At 38.8% G+C, this 18,515-nt stretch overlaps 1 protein-coding gene across 2 annotated transcripts in view; it reads right to left on the minus strand.

Annotated features, from left to right (window-relative positions):
* Positions 1 to 18,515, minus strand: part of WAPL (WAPL cohesin release factor) — an 80,584-nt gene that overhangs the window by 34,776 nt on the left and 27,293 nt on the right. The window contains exon 4 of one of the 2 annotated variants that reach the window (XM_082718006.1): positions 17,445 to 17,563. In XM_082718006.1, the coding sequence (XP_082574132.1) occupies positions 17,445 to 17,563 (119 nt within the window). The remainder of the gene's footprint in view (positions 1 to 17,444; positions 17,564 to 18,515) is intronic. The other variant, XM_082718007.1, reaches the window with a different exon arrangement.

Raw genomic sequence — 18,515 nt, forward strand, 5'->3', positions numbered from 1 at the left:
ACCCAGGCGCTCTAGGCTTACCTTTAATGTTAATTTTATTCTGGCTTAAAAAGGAGACATATCAACCAAATTCCTTTTAAGGGTTTTTTTTTTTTTTTGGAAGATTTTATTTATTTATTTGATAGAGATTACAAGTAGTCAAGAGAGGCAGGCAGCGAGAGGAGGAAGCAGGCTCCCTGAGCAGAGAGCCTGATACGGGGCTTGATCCCAGGACCCTGAGACCATGATCTGAGCCTAAGGCAGAGGCTTTAACCCACTGAGCCACCCAGGCGCCCCCTCCTTTTAAGATTTTTATTTGACAGAAACACAGTGAGAGAGGGAACACAGGCAGGGGGTGTGGGAGAGGGAGTAGCAGGCTTTCCACTGAGCAGGGAGCCCGGATGCCAGGCTCGATCCCAGAACGCTGGGATCGTGATCTGAGTCCCGAAGGCACACGCTTAACGACTGAGTCACCCAGATGCCCCATTAACCAAATTCCTTAATTTTTCCTGGTGTTAAAATATTTGTGGATTCTGTTTGCTCTAATCTCATCTAATGAGAAGAGTACTTAGAACAAAAAAAGTAAGAAATATCCCTATAACAACATTCTAAAGATCTGGAATTATTTTAGCATATTTCAGTTCTAATCTTAAACATATTATTCTCTTCAATTCTCGGGGGGGTGGGGTGACAAACAAGAAAAACCCTAAGTATAACATTACTACAGCTAAACGTAAAACATGCCAGTAACAGACGTATGGAGCATTTATCTATGACAGAGAACCCAGTTTTCTATGAGAACAATGAATAAAATTGGGGTTTTTACAATTGTAATGCCAAGTCCATGCTTAACAGATTGGCTTACTGAATCACAATTATAAAACAGAGGAAAGAAGAACTGCTTCACCAAAAGCTAAGAAGAAATGACAATATTATGCTGTCTTTCACTGAACTGGCCCCTAAAAGGGAAAAAAAAAAAAAATTGGAATAACTGCTTTTAAGCCATATGAATTTTTTTTTCAAAGTACCAAATTTACTTCTGAGTTTTAAAGAAAACTATGTACTAAATGAGATAAATATAGTAAGCTGATTAGAATTCATCTAGCATTACCCACACAAGGATAACATGAGAAGAGAATAGCACTCTTACCACTAATTCAATCAGCATGCTCTACAACTATATGAGTTCTGAAAGAAATGGTAAATATGGCTACATTGAGACACAAGCTATTGCAGTGATGACAATGAGACCTGTTAACATTTTCTGTTAGGCTCACGGAGTAGAGTGGAAGTAATAAGATTTTTCAGTACTAGAAACAATTAAGAAATAATACTTCTAGATCATTTGCCAAAACAGCCGTCACTGTACTTGTACAATTTGACTTTTAGGGCCCTAACAAAATTGGATCCCAAAGATTACAGGTGTAGAATTTTTGAAGTATGTCCATATTCAAGTACAGATCAAAGAAGCCCAACCAAAACAACTCTGGACTGACAGTGACAACTGGACTGAACTAATAAAGTTCTTTTTAAAAGGGCTATTTTGAAGATTATGATTCAAACTTTGGAGGAGCTATGATAATAAGCAGTGGAAGGAATCACATGTAAAATTCCTTAAAAAAAAATTTATTGATTTAAAAAGTTATAAGGAGTTTTAAAAAAGATGGGTAGCAGAAGCAGAGGGAGTTTGCGGGAGAAAGTTTTACCAAGATTAGGATAACTTTTAGCTCTTTAGAACTTTCTTTTAAGCTTAATTATATAATCTCAAATTGTACCACCCTATGACAAAAAAAATTTTTAATAATTTGTTAAATATTCAAACTATTAAATTATTTAAGGGAAAAATGCAGACATCCTTAAACTAAAATCAGAAGGTACTGCTAAAAACAAGACATTTAGAATAGGTTAATACAGAATAGATTAATACAGAGCACTACAAAGAGAACGTAATCCACATGTACAAGAGAGAAAGAGCGGAAAATCTTTTCTGCCTTCTTAAGTTAAAGTCCAGAAATAAACCTTTTAAAGAAATGGGCTGCGGGGCACCTGGGTGGCTCAGTGGTTTAAGCCTTTGCCTTCAGCTCGGGTCATGATCTCAGGGTCCTGGGATCGAGCCCCACATCGGGCTCTCTGCTCAGCGGGGAGCCTGTTTCCCCCTCTCTCTCTGCCTGCCTCTCAGCCTACTTGTGATCTCTCTCTCTGTCTATCAAATAAATAAATAAATATCTTAAAAAAAAAAAAAAAAGAAATGGGCTGCTATTTTTATGAAAAATTTGTTAATTTCTATCTACATGAAGAACAATGCATACCACCATTCAGTTTGTGAACATAACTTCAAAGTATTTTGGTAGCAACGATTTTATAGATGCAAGCCACTGCCACGTAAGAATCTGAAGTAACGGGGCACCTGGGTGGCTCAGTGGGTTAACCCTCTGCCTTCGGCTCAGGTCATGATCCCAGGGCCCTGGGATCGAGACCCTCATTGGGCTCTCTGCTCAGCAAGGGAGTTTGCTTGTCCCTCACTCTGCACCCCTGCTTGTGCTGCTCTCTCTCCCTCTCTCAATAAAGTCTTAAGAACAAATGAAGGGAGGGAGGGAGGAAGGAAGAAAGGAAAAAAAGAAGGAAAGTAAGAAAGAAGCCAAAGAATAATAAAAAGATGAATATAATCCTAGTATGGCCAATTTTACAAGTGGGAAGTGTTAAGAACATCCTTTATTTATAAGCTGAAATTAAATTTTGCTAGTACCCTATCAAAAACAAATGAAAGAAAATTTTGATTTTTTTAAACTAATTTCTACACCCAATGTGGGGCTCAAACTCATGACCCTGAGATCAAGAGTCTTGTGCTCTTCCAACTAAGCCAGCCAGGCACCCCAACAAATGAAAAGTTTAATAGCAATACTTACTTGGCTGAGATACAGAAAAAAATTAAAACATAACCCATATGTGACCCTGGGTGACAAGGGTTTTCTACTTTTAATGGTCCTTACTGAAAAGTAAAGGGGCTTCTGTCAACCATTTCTACCAGGCTTTTAAGAATCTCCAAGTTCTGGGGCGCCTGGGTGGCTCAGTGGGTTAAGCCTCTGCCTTCGGCTCAGGTCATGATCCCAGGGGCCTGGGATCGAGTCCCGCATTGGGCTCTCTGCTCAGCAGGGAGCCTGCTTCTCCTCATCTCTCTCTCTCTCTCTGTCTCTCTGCCTATTTGTGATCTCTCTCTCTGTCAAATAAATAAATAAAATCTTAAAAAAAAAAAAAAAAAGAATCTCCAAGTTTTATTTGCAGTAGGCCTACGAAATCCATCACAAAAAAAAAAAAAAAAAGGCTTAAATTCTGATTTCACCTCCTTCTACTCCTTACGGTTTCTTTCTTTAAGATTTTAGTTATTTATTTCAGAGAAAGAGAGATCACAAGTAGGCAGAGAGGTGGGGGGCGGGAAGCAGGCTCCTCGCTGAGCAGAGAGCCTGATACAGGGCTCAATCCCAGAACCCTGAGACCATGACCTGAGCCAAAGACAGAGGCTTAACCCACTGAGCCACCCAGGTGCCCCCTCCTTACTGTTTAACATATTTCCTCATCTATTTTTTTTTTTTTAAGATTTTATTTATTTATCAGAGGGAGAGAGAGTGAGCACAAGCAGACAGAGTGGCAGGCAGAGGCAGAGGGAGAAGCAGGCTCCCTGCTGAGCAAGGGGCCCGATGTGGGACTCGATCCCAGGACGCTGGGATCATGACCTGAGCCGAAGGCAGCTGCTTAACCAACTGAGCCACCCAGGCGTCCCTCCTCATCTATTTTTAATCTGGTTTTGGAAGAACCAAATGTCCATTTCTCAAATGTTTTTTATATGGGCAATACAGAAATCATAACTAAGCATATACAGACAAAATTGTATTTCAATTCTAAAATGAAATTCCAGATCAAGTCAAGTTAAAATTAAGGATAGAAGAAAAGAGAACAATAGACAGAAACAAAAATGGATCATTAGTTTTGGAGGAAATCCTTATATTCTTAAGTCCTCGTGAAGGGAAAAAAAAGGGGATATAGAACATAATGATTATCATTAACACACATATGAATCTAGGATTTCCATTTCTGGGTATGATTTTGTAACAGGGACCAAATTCACTTTTCAATCTGAAAATAAAGTGTGGGAAAAAAATTCTATGAAACAGCTTCCAGAAAATAGACATCAGAGAGCATAGCACAATGATCCCTGAGAGGGCAAAAATATGAAGTCAGTCCTATAATTGCCTGAGTTTCCAGGCAATAACACAGGAAGGGAGAATTCACAGTTCAACCAGCAGCAGTCTCTCTTCTGAAATGGAACCAGGAAGATGAAGGCAGTAGGCAGTTTTGTAGAGCACGATATCAGAGGAGAAAGCTGCTCAAAGTACTTTGGATATACAGAGGGTCCCCATCAAGTATGTAGTGAGTAATGATGAGCGAATGTGTAAAGAAAAAATACCTGAAGCAAGGGAATGAACTTCCCCCCAGAAGAGCAAGGAAACAATCCCTCAACTGTTCTTTCCCAGAACTGCAAAAAATTCATGTTCCCACTAGCTATAGTGGAATAAGAGTAAGTCAAATCTTAAAGGGAGGGCATGTGGGTGGCTCAGTTGGTTGGGCAAATGATTTTGGATCAGGTCATAATTGTGGAGTCCCAGGATCGAGTCCCAACACTGGGCTCCCTGATCAGAAGGAATTCTGCTTCTCCCTCGGATCCTGCCCCTTCTCATGCTCTCTCTCTCAAAAAAATAAACAAAACAAAATAAAATAAATCTCATAAGGGAAATATCCAATACCTAACAAAGCAAAAGCCTCTATGACTAGGATTCTATCAAAAATTAATAGGCATACATTCTCACTTGGAGGATCTAAGTTATTTTGAAGAGATACACAGCTTCAAAAAGAGTTTCTTGACACAACCTCCCATAATTACTTTAACTTCATGGTTTCAAGTAAATTGGATCCCTGGACCCACTTTGTAGCCCAAGCCGTTATACGGATCCCTTTACAGATAATACCACTTTGCTCTGAGCCTCTCAAACACTGCTCCACTTAAATTTCACCACTTAAACTCCTCTATCCACCCAAAATCCTACAAAACCTTTTCTTTGATAAGATGTCCCCTCACTCCTCTGGTGTGCAGTATGCTTTATTACAATAAATAAATTTATTTATTACATAAATAATAAATTTAATAAATAAATTTCTTTATTATTTATAATAAATTTATTACAATAAATAAATAAATTTTACCAGCTGACTTTTGGTTGACTGAGGTAGGATAAGTTTAATTGGAGTACCAAAAGGAAACAGAGAGACAAAAGTATCTGAAGAATACTGGCTGAGGGGCGCCTGGGTGGCTCAGTGGGTTAAAGCCTCTGCCTTCGGCTCAGGTCATGATCTCAGGGTCCTGGGATCGAGCCCCGCATCGGGGTCTCTGCTCAGCAAGGAACCGGCTTCCTCCTCTCACTCTGCCTGCCTCTCTGCCTACTTGTGATCTGTCAAATAAATAAATAAAATCTTCAAAAAAAAAAAAAAATACTGGCTGAAATTTTTAAAAATTTTATAGGCTTACCAATCATTAAATATTAAAGATATATTCAGTACTAAATATTCTTTGCTAAAAGATACCTCCAAGAATCCTAAAAATAAACATTATGAACTCTATGTCTCATACACTGAGAATGTGACGGTAAACAAAAACATGGTCATCATCCTCAAAAAATTATACATCTTATGTTAATCTGTGGTCATCATTAGCATGAAGTCATCAGAGTATCAAGAAAACAAAGCTGGGGCCCCTGGGTGGCTCAGTTGTTAAGTGTCTGCTTTGGCTCAGGTCATGTTCTTGGGGTCCTGGGATCAAGCCCCACATTGGGTTCCTGTTCAGCCAGAAGCCTGCTTCTCCCTCTCATCTTCCCCTTGCTTGTGTTCCCTCTCTATGTCCCTCTTTGTCAAATAAAAAACAAAAAACAAACTTAAAAAAAAAAAAGAAAAGTCTAGGGGCACCTGGGGAGCTCAGTTGGTTAGGCACTTGACGTTGATTACAGCTCATGGCATGATCTTAGGGTCGTGGGATTGAGCCCCATGTCACACTCCACACTCAGTGGAGTCTACTTGAGATTCTCTCTCTCCCTCTGCTCGCTGCACCCCCACCACCACTCACATGCATGCACTCTCTCTAAAATAGATAAATAAGTCTTTAAAAAAAAGAAAAAAAGAAAGAAAGGAAAAGAAAGTTTAGTGAGTTTTCTGGATTTCTGAATCCTGAGCAATTCTAAATAAAATGTGTTACAAAATGGAAAAACAGGGGCACCTGTGTGGCTCAGTAGATTAAAATTCTGCCTTTGGCTCAGGTCATGATCCTGGGGTCCTGGGATTGAGACCTGCCATCAGGCTCCCTGCTCAGTGGGGAGTATGCTTCTTCTTCTACTCCTTTTACCCTATTTGTGATCTCTCTCCCTCTCAAATAAATAAATTAAATATAAACTTTAAAAAATGGAAAAACAAATTCCAAAAAATAAGTACGCTAATAAATGCAGGTACATACTCTTTGGCAAACTGTCAAATACATGTCAAAGTTCTCAGGCTCTTGATTAACCTATGGCTTCATTGCCTCATTTCAAACTTCATTTTCTGGGGAAATCAGTTATAAAAAATATTTTGAACCTTCAAACGTTAAAGGAGCTTGAATTAAAGAAAATGGAAAAGATTAATAGTACTTTCATTCCTTATTAAAACCCTTCTGGGGTCCCTAGGTGGCTCAGCTGGTTAAGCCTCTGAGTCTTGATTTCTGCTCAGGTTATGATTCCAGGGTTGTGAGATAGAGCCCTGTATCAGGCTCCACACTCAGCAGGAGTCTGTTTGAGGTTCTCTCTCCCCTTCCCCCTCTATGGCTCACGGGCACGCACCCTCTAATAAATCCATCCATCTTTTTTTAAAAAAGATTTTATTTACTTATTTGAGAGAGAGAGAGACAGCACGCAAGAATGTACAAGCCAGGGGCGCCTGGGTGGCTCAGTGGGTTAAAGCCTCTGCCTTCAGCTCGGGTCATGATCCCAGGGTCCTGGGATCGAGGCCCGCATCGGGCTCTCTGCTCAGCGGGGAGCCTGCTTCCTCCTCTCTCTCTGCCTGCCTCTCTGCCTACTTGTGATCTCTGCCTGTTAAATAAATAGATAAAATCTTTAAAAAAAAAAAAAAAAAAAGAATGTACAAGCCAGGGGTAGAGGGAAGGAGAAGCAGACTCCCCACTGAGCAGGGAGCCCAACGTGGGGCTGGATCCCAGGACCCCAAGATCATGACCTAAGCCTAAGGCAGATGCTTACCTGACTGAGCCACCCAGGCACTCCAGTAACTAAATCTTTAAAAGAAAAAATCCTTTAAAAAAAACACAAAAAACAAAAACCCACAAAACCTTTAAAACAAATAAATAAAGAAAGAAAATACCTCCTAAGAATTAATCAAGAAAATAATTCACATTTTCCCAAGTCTTTACATTATTCATCAACAATTTAAGTACCTCATTTACTATTTAAGTTAAATTCTATCTATATAAAGAGCTGACAGGGGCCTCCTGGGTGGCTCAGTTGGTTGAGCGCCTGACTTCAGCTCGTTATGATCTCAGGGTCCTGGGACTGAAACCCACGTATGGCTCTGCACTCAGCTGAGACTCTGCTTGTTTCTCTCTCTCTCCCTCTGTCCCCACTTGTATCTCTCTTTTTCAAATAAAACCTTTAAAAACCAAAACAAAAGATGACAGATGCTTCTGCTCTGAAATAAACACACTTGAGGAAATATTAAAGACTACCCAAAAGTTTCCACAGGAGGAAAAACATTCTTCCTCACCAGACAGCCTTTTAAAGACACATTCTTTTTTTTATTTTCCAGCAGCAAGCACAGTGAAAACCAAGTAGTATACGTTGAATAAAAACAGGGACGTCTGGGTGGCTCAGTCAGTAAAGTGTCTGCCTTCAACTTGGGCCCTGATCTCAGGGTCCTGGGATTGAGTCCAACATGGGGCTCTATGCTCCAAGCAGGAGCCTGCTTCCCCCTCTGCCTGCTGCTCCCCCTGCTTGTGCTCTCTCTGACAAATAAATAAAACCTTGAAAAAGACAAAAAAAAAATCACAAAGAAAAGCCAACTAAAACTGAGCCTCTTCCAAACCCTGGATCAGCAAGAATATGTTCAAGCTTCAACAACTCTCTGTATCAATAACTGAGGAGCTAGCTATAAATGGGTAGCTGTGGCTTTTTACTTGCACAATTTGGGCAGTTTCAATAGCAAACCAATGGCTAGAGTCTCCCCCGCTCCCCAACACCGCCCCGCCCAGGCTGCACAGGTTATCTCAGGTTTCTAGTCCAAGAGATGTAGTAAATTTCATACTGCCATCTTGAAGACTAGATCCCAGGACGGTCAGTGGGTAAAATAATATGATGAAAAAATAAGCTGTTTCATGAGAATGAGTTAACTGCTAAACAAGGATACTGTGAAGGAACATCCGCTCTTGGCTAGGAGCTGGGACTACTTGTCCTTTAAAATCTCTTTAATTGTAGGGTGCCTGGGTGGCTCAGTGGGTTAAGGCTTCTGCCTTCCACTCAGGTCATAATTTCAAGGTCCTGGGATCAAGTCCCACATCAGGGTCTCTGCACAGGAGGGAGCCTGTTTCCTTCTCTCCCTCTCTGCCTGCCTCTCTGCCTACTTGTGATATCTCTCTCTCTGTCAAATAAATAAATAAAATCTTTATAATCTCTTTAATTGTAAGACTTTGTTTTAAAGATATACAATTCATTTTATGAAACAAAAAAATGAGTTTATAAAACTATAAAGTTATACTTAACTTTAAAACTGCAGCTTTATGTAATCTTAATACAACTAATATATAACCATGATTTACAGTGATAATCTAATTTTAATTCAACTATCCAGAAGCCCACTAACCAGTGTCATCATTTACAGTGATAATCTAATTTTAATTCAACTATCCAGAAGCCCACTAACCAGTGAATGAAAGAAAGGAGAAAAAATAATAAAGCCCAGAATGTTCCCTGAGAGTCAGACAAAAGATAGTGCCAGATGGGCCCAACACTAAACTACAGGAAAATTATAAAAATGAAAATATAAATATTTGAGAATTGAAATGGAGACTGACAAATATGATTTGTTTCATCAGTGACCCAGCAGCAATCTTAACTAGCAAAATAAGATGGCCAAAGTCCTAGATAATATATAACCCTCCAAGCACCAAAAAATTAAGATGATTACACAGATAACGCCTTAAGAAAGAGAGCAGAAAAGCAGTTGAAGGAAACCTAGAAATCAAGTAAAAAGCAGTGAAGGCAAAAAAAAAAAAAAAAAGATCTAAGTGTATCAGCACATATATGACAACCACAAATAACAATTCAGGGAAACTATGCCTAGCTAACAAAAATAGGGTAGCACTTTTTACTTTTTTTTAGAGGGAGCACAAGCAGGGAGAGCAGCAAGTAGTGGGAGAAGCTGGCTCCCTGCTGAGCAAGGAGCCCTGCAGGACTCAATCCAGGACCTTGGGATCAGGACCCTGAGAGCATTACCCCAGCTAAAGGCAGACGCTTAACTGACTGGGCCACCCAGGCACCCTAGGATAGCATTTTTTAAAGAGGAATAAAAAATTTTCAAGAAAAAAAGGTATGAAAATTGCCAAATGACCAATAAAACCATATAGTGAAACAGGCTTTGTTTTTTAAAATATTTTATTTATTTATTTATGTATTTGACAGACAGACAGCGAGAGAGGGAATACAAGCAGGGGGAATGGGAGAGGGAGAAGCAGGCTTCCCCCCGAGCAGGGAGCCTGATGTGGGGCTCGATCCCAGGACACTGGGATCACGACCCGAGCCGAAGTCAAAGGCTTATTAACCCAATGAGCCACCCAGGGGCCCCGAGAATCAGGCATTTAAATACATATATGTCCCAACCTAATCCCTCAAACTCTTATCTTTAATTTTCTCCCTAGCAAGTTACAACTTTTCTGACCATTTCACTGTTTTGTTTTTGTTTATTTGTTTTTAAGATTTTATTTGAGAAAAGAAGGAGAAAGAAAGTGCAGGGGAAGGAGCAGAGGGGGAGGGATAAGCAGACTCCATGCTGAGCACAGAGCCCAACAGAAGCTTGATCTCACAACACTGAGATGCTGAGCACAGAGCCCAACAGAAGCTTGATCTCACAACACTGAGATCATGACCTGAGCCAAAATCAAGAGTCAGGATGCTTAACCGACTGAGCTACCTAGGTACCCTCAATACATTCTTACCAGAAGTTTTCCTCACCCTTCTCATCTTGCTGCCATATGTGTTCCCCTAGACAACCCCTGATCCTATTATGAACAACTCTTTTCTGTATCCCTGGTTACGTGTTGGGGAAGATTATTAGAGCAGCATGCTTTAAAATGTTAATGTTTTCTAACATGGAGAGGTTGGGAGAGGGAAGAGGGACCTCTTGGCTAGTTGCACTAAAACGGAGATGGCCTGTGTGGTCAGGAAACTGGGTATATACATGAGGATTGAAAAAATAAATACAATGAGGATAATGGGACCAGAGCTCTCACTATCAGCAAAGTGAAAATGTGGAAAGGCTAGAATAAAACATGGTGAGAGGTTATCAGTGTGAATTCATGGCTCTAAATATAGATACAAAATATGTGTGTGTGAGACAGATGCATATATTTACATACTTCCTAGCTCTGTGAACTCAAAGAAGGCCTAGAAGCAATGACAATGTAGAATAAGTGACCATACCTAGTCACCAGACCTTCATTTCTTTGTTTTTAAATTTTTTAAAGCTTTAGTTATTCAAGTCCTCTCTATGCCCAACATGGTGCTCAAACTCAGGACCCTAGACCTTTATTTCTAAATACCATTTTCCACTAAAAGAAAACAGGGGTCCTTAGATAAATGCTTGATTCCAGGGCTGGGAAGGTATATGATGAATACTGAACATTTCAGTATGCCATTAAGTAAAGAAATTCAAGAACTGGACACATCAAAAAGCAGTCTGAAGAAACATCCAAATGCCAAATCTAAGAAAACTGGGCATTGAAAGAATGATAGTATTATCATTTAATAGTATTTAACAAATGATTGAATGAAACAGGAATCCATGTTCATATGGAGATAAAGAAATGATACATAAATATAAACATATAAATACACACAGTCTTACAGAGAAAAAGATCCACCTTAAAGTAGAAGGCCAATTGCTAATAACTGCAGAAAGAATGACATAAATAGGAAAAAACATCCAACAACCATCATAGTAAAAAACTGATTTGGGCAAGAATGCTAAAACTAGTGGGTGAAACTTTGAGGAAAGCTGAGGAACCTGACAGACACCAAAGGATCAGTTAACATCAATAGTAATGGTACAAAGTGGCCAACTATGTGCCACCTGATACGATGCAATGAGAACTCAGCATCTCTTCTGTGGTACTTCCAACAAATACATATAATCTAAATCACACATATATTGAGGGGCAACTACAAATACCAGCAGATCCTAACACTTTAAAGATGTCAAAGTCATGGAAAGACCAGGAAAGACACAGATGTTCCACACTGAAGGAGAGTTGAGACTTGTCACAATTAAACACAACATGTGATTCTGGACTGGAGCACGGGCTCTTTATTTGGGAGAGAGGAGGGTTATCTTATGCCATAAAACCATTATTGAAGCAATTGGTAAAATATGAATGGGATCTATGGCCTAGACTATTTTATCAATGTCAAACCAATTTCCTGTGTTGATGGGAATGCTGCTGCTATAGAGTAAAGTGCTCTTGTGGTTTAGAAAGTACAGACTAAGAGATTATGGAGTAATGGGCATCAAGTCTGCAACATGATTCTCAAGACACACAAACACAGCAATGAATGGGAGGGAAGTCCACTTTGACCCCCACAAGACATTCACAATGTCCACAGACATTTTTGGTTGAAGCAACTGGTGGTGGGGTTTTTTGGGGGGTTAGGGGGAGCAAGTTCTATTAGCATCTAATAGGTAGAGGCCACATGTGTTGCTAAATATTCTCCAATTTACAAGGGCCAACCCCACAATAAAGATTTATTCAGTCCAAAATATTTACAGTATTGGAGCTAAGAAAGCCTGACAGGTAGGGAAGGAAACTGTTGCCACCCCAAGCCAAGGGCTACCTCTTTGCACAGAAAGGAGGTCATTAGTGTCTTTAAATCTAATCAGATTAGAGAAGACCTAGATACTCCCACTGACCTATCAGCAACATGATGCTGTTTCTATTATAATGGAGAACTAGAACAACTGCTGAGAACATTTCCTACACCCACGTACTTAACCCCCCCTTCTTTTTTCTCTGGAGATTTGGGGGTAACCTACATAAAAATTCCTTTGAGAAATGAGCTTATCTATGGTTTTTTTTGCACAGATAACAAAATTCCTAATTTCTTATATATAAAACATCTATCATTTCCATTATATTAATTTATATCATTTAAATGCTTAAAATTTTAACCTATTTATTTCCTCTATTCCTTTACACTCATCAAAACTCAATAGGCAAAATTTCTTTTTCTGTTTCTCAATGGCTTTCTGAAGTAGTCTTTTAGTGTCTTAAAGTCAAATGGATGACCTATTTCCTATGAGCTATTTTATACTGCTTAACTTCTTGTTGCTCTCTTCCTGAAGTAGGCTTCTAAATTCTTTACCTACATATTTCTGTGAGGGTACATATTTTCCACGGGATCTAAAACATTATTATTTTTATTAAAGTACAATAACACTTGGGTCAAAGTTTCATTTTTGAAAATTACCCACCTAAGTATTACTAACATATGTAAAGAAATTCTGATAAATTCTCACTTAAAATATTTTGGCAAATATTTCAGTAGGAGGTTAAAAAGGAAACTGAAACACTTAAGTGTTTTCTTCAGGAAATAAAATGTTATTTAGAACTTTGGTTTTAAGGCAGGGCTTTACCCATATTGCATGTTTCAATGAAGTTCAATTTCATAGCTCTTTTGGCTTTATAAATTAGCAGTTTCTTAATTTTTCTCAGTCATTAGCAATCACCAGTAAATAGGTCTTCTGCCTACTAGGTTATATGACCTAATTTACTTTAGGACAGAGAGATTGCTTCATAATCGGGTCAAGTACATGTACACTGCTGCCTTCTAAGCCACATTAGTAGCAAAGAAATGACTCCGATATTTAAGTTTAAAACTAAGCTAAAAAACCTGAACACAAATGAATACAAATGGATGTAAATGAGTATCAATTAACATAAGCATATAAGTATTTAAAAATTTGTGAACACATTACTATGACTTCATCCTCAATGAAATAATCTAAGGACAAAAAAACTGGAAAAACTTAAAATTCACTCAGTGTACTTATTGTTCATAATAATAGTGTTTTGGGACACCTGGGTGGCTCAGTTGGTTAAGCATCTGCCTTCAGCTCAGGTCATGATCCCAGAGTCCTGGGATCCAGTTTGACATGGGTCTCCTTGCTCAGTGGGGAGCCTGCTTCTCCCTCTCCCTGCTGCTCCCTCTGCTTGTGCTCTCAATCTCTAACAAACAAGCAAGATCTTACAAACATTATAATAATATTGGTATTACAATTTTGAGAGTAATATATACTATAAGATAAAGCAAGTAAACTAGTACAAAATTCTGTAATCTTAAATTTGAAATGAAACTACCAAAATGAACTCACAGTTTATTTTTCAACATGTTTCATAGTTCTGTCCAACAAAAGAGCCTAAAAGCAATGAACACACCTAGCATCCAGATCTAGGTTTCTAAATACTATTCCCACCAAAAGAACCAAGGATCCTTGCATAAGTGAATGCTTCCATGACTGAAACAGGTAAAACACAAGATGAGTCCCAGTCATCTTGTGTGCAGAAAGCATGGGAAATACTCAAAGATGATGGGGTTGGGGCACCTGGCTGGGTCAGGTGGTGGAGCAAGCAAACTCCTGATCTCAGCCATGGTTGTGAGTTTGAGCCTCATGCCAGGTGTAGGTGTTACTTAAAAAAATAAAATCTTAGGGAGAATAAAAGATGATGCAGTTATAGCAAAAGGACACAAGAGATAAAAGGTTCACACAGGCCCAGTTTACTGTAGATACTTTTGTTTTTTTTGAGAGTAAAAACATGCCTGTGTGTGCTCAGGGGTTGGGAAGAGGGGCGGAGGGGAGGGAGCAAGAGAATCCCAAGCAGGTTCCATGCCCAGTGTGGATCCTAACATGGGACTCCATCTCAGGACCCTAAGATCATGACCAGAGCTGAAATCAAGAATCAGACCCCTAACCAACTGAACCACCTAGGAGCTCCTGTAAATACATTTAAAAAGCAAAAAGTATTGAGTCTATACTGTAGGAAAGAGAGGAAGAGAGAGTGCAAGGTGGTGGGGAAAGGAGAAAGAAAACTCTTTACAGAATCCCAGTTATTAAATATAGAAGAAAGAGCCATTAGAAAACTCACCCTTTAAAAAAAGAAAACTCACCTTTCTACAACTGTCAGTGTAATAAATGATGCAGACAAAGATCAACAATGGATGCTAAAATGATGAAGTGAAAAAATAACGGGGAACTGGATATTTAGATGGTACCAAAGTAGCATCCAGAAGCTTACTTACTAAATTACAAAAGGAAAAATAGACCTTTATTGGACAGCTGGTGATCACAACATTCACTTGGTAGTCAGTATTAAGAGCAAAATTACCAGGTGTTACGTAGCTTCTAATGTAAAGCAACATACAATTATCACTTTGACTTATTCTTGCCAAAATATGTTTAACCTGAATCTAATCAAGCGTATAGACCTAATTTCCAGTGTTCTATACCACTATATTACTTTATATTTTGTTAAGATTTTATTCATTTATTTGACGGAGAGAGAGAGCTCACAAGCACAAGCAGGGGTAGAGAGAGGGAGAAGCAGGCTCCCCACTCAGCAGGGAGCCTGAAGCAGGGCTTGATACCAGGACACTGGGATCACGACCTAAGCCAAAGGCAGACAGTCAACTGAAACACCCAGGCGCCCACCACTATACTACTTCAATACAATAATTACCTAAAGGATATCATCAGGAAAAAAAATCAGACAAACTGTGAATGTGGAAAATTCTACAAAACTAGTATCATGAGCTCTTTTTTTTTTCTTAAAGATTTATTTACTTGACAAAGACACAGCAAGAGAAGGAACACAAGCAGGGGGAGTGGGAGAGGGAGAAGCAGGCTTCCCACCAAGCAGAGAGCCCCATGTGGGGCTGGATGCCAGGACCCTGGGATCATCACCTGAGCCAAAGGCAGACGCTTAACAACTGAGCCACCCAGGTGCCCCTCATGAGCTTTTTAAAATAAAATCAGTGCCACAAGAATTTTCAAAAGACGAGAGGACTGTTCAAGACTCGAGATATAACAACTAAATGATTATGGTTTGGAAGAAAAATAAAAACACTAAAAGACAATTCAGAGATAGCTGGGGTAAACAGAATATGTACTAAACATCAAATAATATCAAAGATCTGCTAATGTTTTTAAGAACTTTAATCATATAACCACAGCCAGGTATGTATGCTTAACAAACATATGTTATCTTGGGGCATCTGGCTGGCTCAGTAGATGGGAGCATGGGACTCTTGATCTCGAGGTCATGGGTTTAAGCCCCACATAATGCATCAGAATGAAGCTGGACCCTTAACTTATACCATCTACAAAAATGAACTCAAAATGGATCAAAGACTTAAATATAAGACCTAAAACTATAAAATCCTTCGGAGAAAACATAAGGGAAAAGCCATATGACACCTGACTTGGCAGTGATTTTCTGGCAACAAAAGAAACAACAAATTAGGAGTTCAATGAAATTAAAAACTGTGATCAAAGCACACTATCAAGAGAATGAAGAGACAAGTCACAGAATAAAGGATCTATGTGCAAATTATTTATCTAATAAATTAATATTTAGACTATGTAAAAAATTCCTATAATTCAACCAAAAGACAACTCGACTTAAACATGTAAAAAAGGACTTGAATAAATATTTCTCTAAAAAGGTATACAAATGACCAGTAAGTAAACAAAAAGATGTTCAACATCACTAGTCAGGGAAATCAAACCACAATGAAATACCATTTCATACCCATTAGAATAGTTATTAAAATTTTTTTAAAAACCCATAGGGGTGGCCTGTGTGGCTCAGTTGGTTAAGCTCAGCTTAACGTCAGCGGAGGTCTTGATCTCAGTCAGAGTCATGAGTTCAAGCCCTACACTGGGCACCTAAAAGCAAAATAGGGCACCTGAGTGACTCAGTCATTTAAGGGTCTCTCAGTTTGGCTCAGGTCATGATCTCAATGTCCCGGGATGGAGCCCTGCATCAGGCTCCCCACTCAGTGGGAAGTCTGCTTGTCTCACTCAGCTCCTACCAGCATTCGCACTCTTACTTAAGAGGGAGTAAGTATGCTTACTCTCTCTCTCCCAAGTAAACAGATAAATCTTTTAACACGAAACAAAAAAAAAAGCAAAATAAAACAAACCACAGAAAATAAGTGTTGGTGAGGATATGGAGAAAATGGAACCCTCATGCATTGCTGCAGGTGGTAATGTAATAAAATGGTTCAGTTAAGGCAGAAGAGTCTGACAGTTAAACACAGACCTGCCCTATGTCTCAAAAATTCTACTCTTAGATACATATACGAAAGTACTGAAAGCAGGGGCTCTAACAGCCAAAAGGTGAAAACAACCCTAATGATGAATAAACAAAATGTGGTATATACAAAATGTCCTTCTAAAAGAAGACAGAGAAAGAGGGAGAAGGCCATGTGACAGAGGTAGATACTGCAAGTTACTCAGCACAAGCCAAAGAAGACCTGGAGCCACTAGAAGCTGAAAGAGGCAAGGAAGGATTTCTCCATAGGGGCTTTGAGAAAGCACAGCCCTCCCAACATCTTGATTTTGGATTTCTGGCATGCAGAACTGTGACAGAATAAATATGCTTTAAGATACAAAAAGGTTAAGTATTTTATGATTCCACTTATATGAGGTAACCAGAATAGGCAAATTCAAACAGACAAATAGTAAAAAAGAGTGTTTACCAGGATTTGGAGCCGGGAGGACAAAGGGGCAGTTATTTTTTAATGAGTACAGTGTTTTTGCTGGAGATGATATGTTTTGTATACGATAATGGGATGGTTACAAAACACTGTGAATGTATTTAATATTATTGAACTGCACATATAATAAAAACTATGTTAGGTATATTTTGTACACTTCAAAAAATGGTTACATATAAAAAGTTGACTTATATCCCTTGGAAGATAAATAAATTTACTAGTAATTTTCAAATTAAAAAAAGACAAAATTTGTTAGTAATTTTCAAATAAAATAAGTAAGAATTGCACCCCTCCCCCCAATAATAAATAAGTAATACAAATTACAGATAATGCTTTACTTACCCGTTTGGGACCACTAAAAATCTTTCTGGTGTTTTCCTTTGATTTATCTCCTTGTTTATTTGGGGGCTTCTTCACACTTTCAGGCACTCCAGGCAAGTCCTCTGTAAAATCCAAGTTTTCTGAAAAGGCAATCAAAACTAGCTAGCTTTCTAATACTTCCAATTATCTACCAAACAACCTATGAACATTTGAGGGAGTGGCATATTATGAGGGGGGGAAAAAATAAAAGGAATAAAAGCACCACTCAGTTGACAAAATACTCCTAACAGTATAAAGTTTCATTTTGCTATTCTCACCCTCCTGCTTGCTCCCTACTCAAGGAGAAAATCAGAAACCTAGTTACAGTGTATGTGCTTCAGTTTTATTTTGTGTAAATGGCAAAATCAATTTTTTAGTAAAATAACTGTTGGATATCTATGGACACCGACATTAAAATGGTCTAGTTTAAATACAAACACACACACACAGTATCAGGTGGTATTCACCTTTAACATTTTTCTAGAACTTAAGTATACTGAATCATGCTGGCCTTCAAAGAATGTCTGTTTACATCTACAAAAACCACATTAAAAAAAAAAAAGATAGCTATCCTTGGCAACAAATGGAAAATGACCCCAGTACAATGTAGCTCAATGATTTGTTGGTCTTCAAAAAAAAAAAAACCCAAGAATTAGATTAATTCCTAAATGGTTATACTTATTCCAGCCTAAACAAAAGAAGAAAAATAGGAGGGCTTTTTGCTAGCCCTACCTTAAAAATGTTTGCTATTTCATACATCATATTAACACCCAAATTCCAACTTTGGGTGTATCAATCAAATAGTCTCTAATTTTTAAATTTTATTTGGTAGCAACATAAAGTTTATGAAAGGGGCGCCTAATGATTTCACATTTCAATGCTTAAAGTTTTATGACCTGGGGAGCCTGGGTGGCTCAGTGGGTTAAGCCTCTGCCTTCGGCTCAGGTCATGTTCCCAGGGTCCTGGGATCAAACCCCAAGTCAGGTTCTCTGCTCAGCAGGGAGCCTGCTTCCTTCTCTCTCTGCCTGCCTCTCTCTCTGCCTACTTGTCATC

This window comes from Mustela nivalis, assembly GCF_964662115.1.
Source record: "Mustela nivalis genome assembly, chromosome: 2".
Taxonomy (NCBI): domain Eukaryota; kingdom Metazoa; phylum Chordata; class Mammalia; order Carnivora; family Mustelidae; genus Mustela; species Mustela nivalis.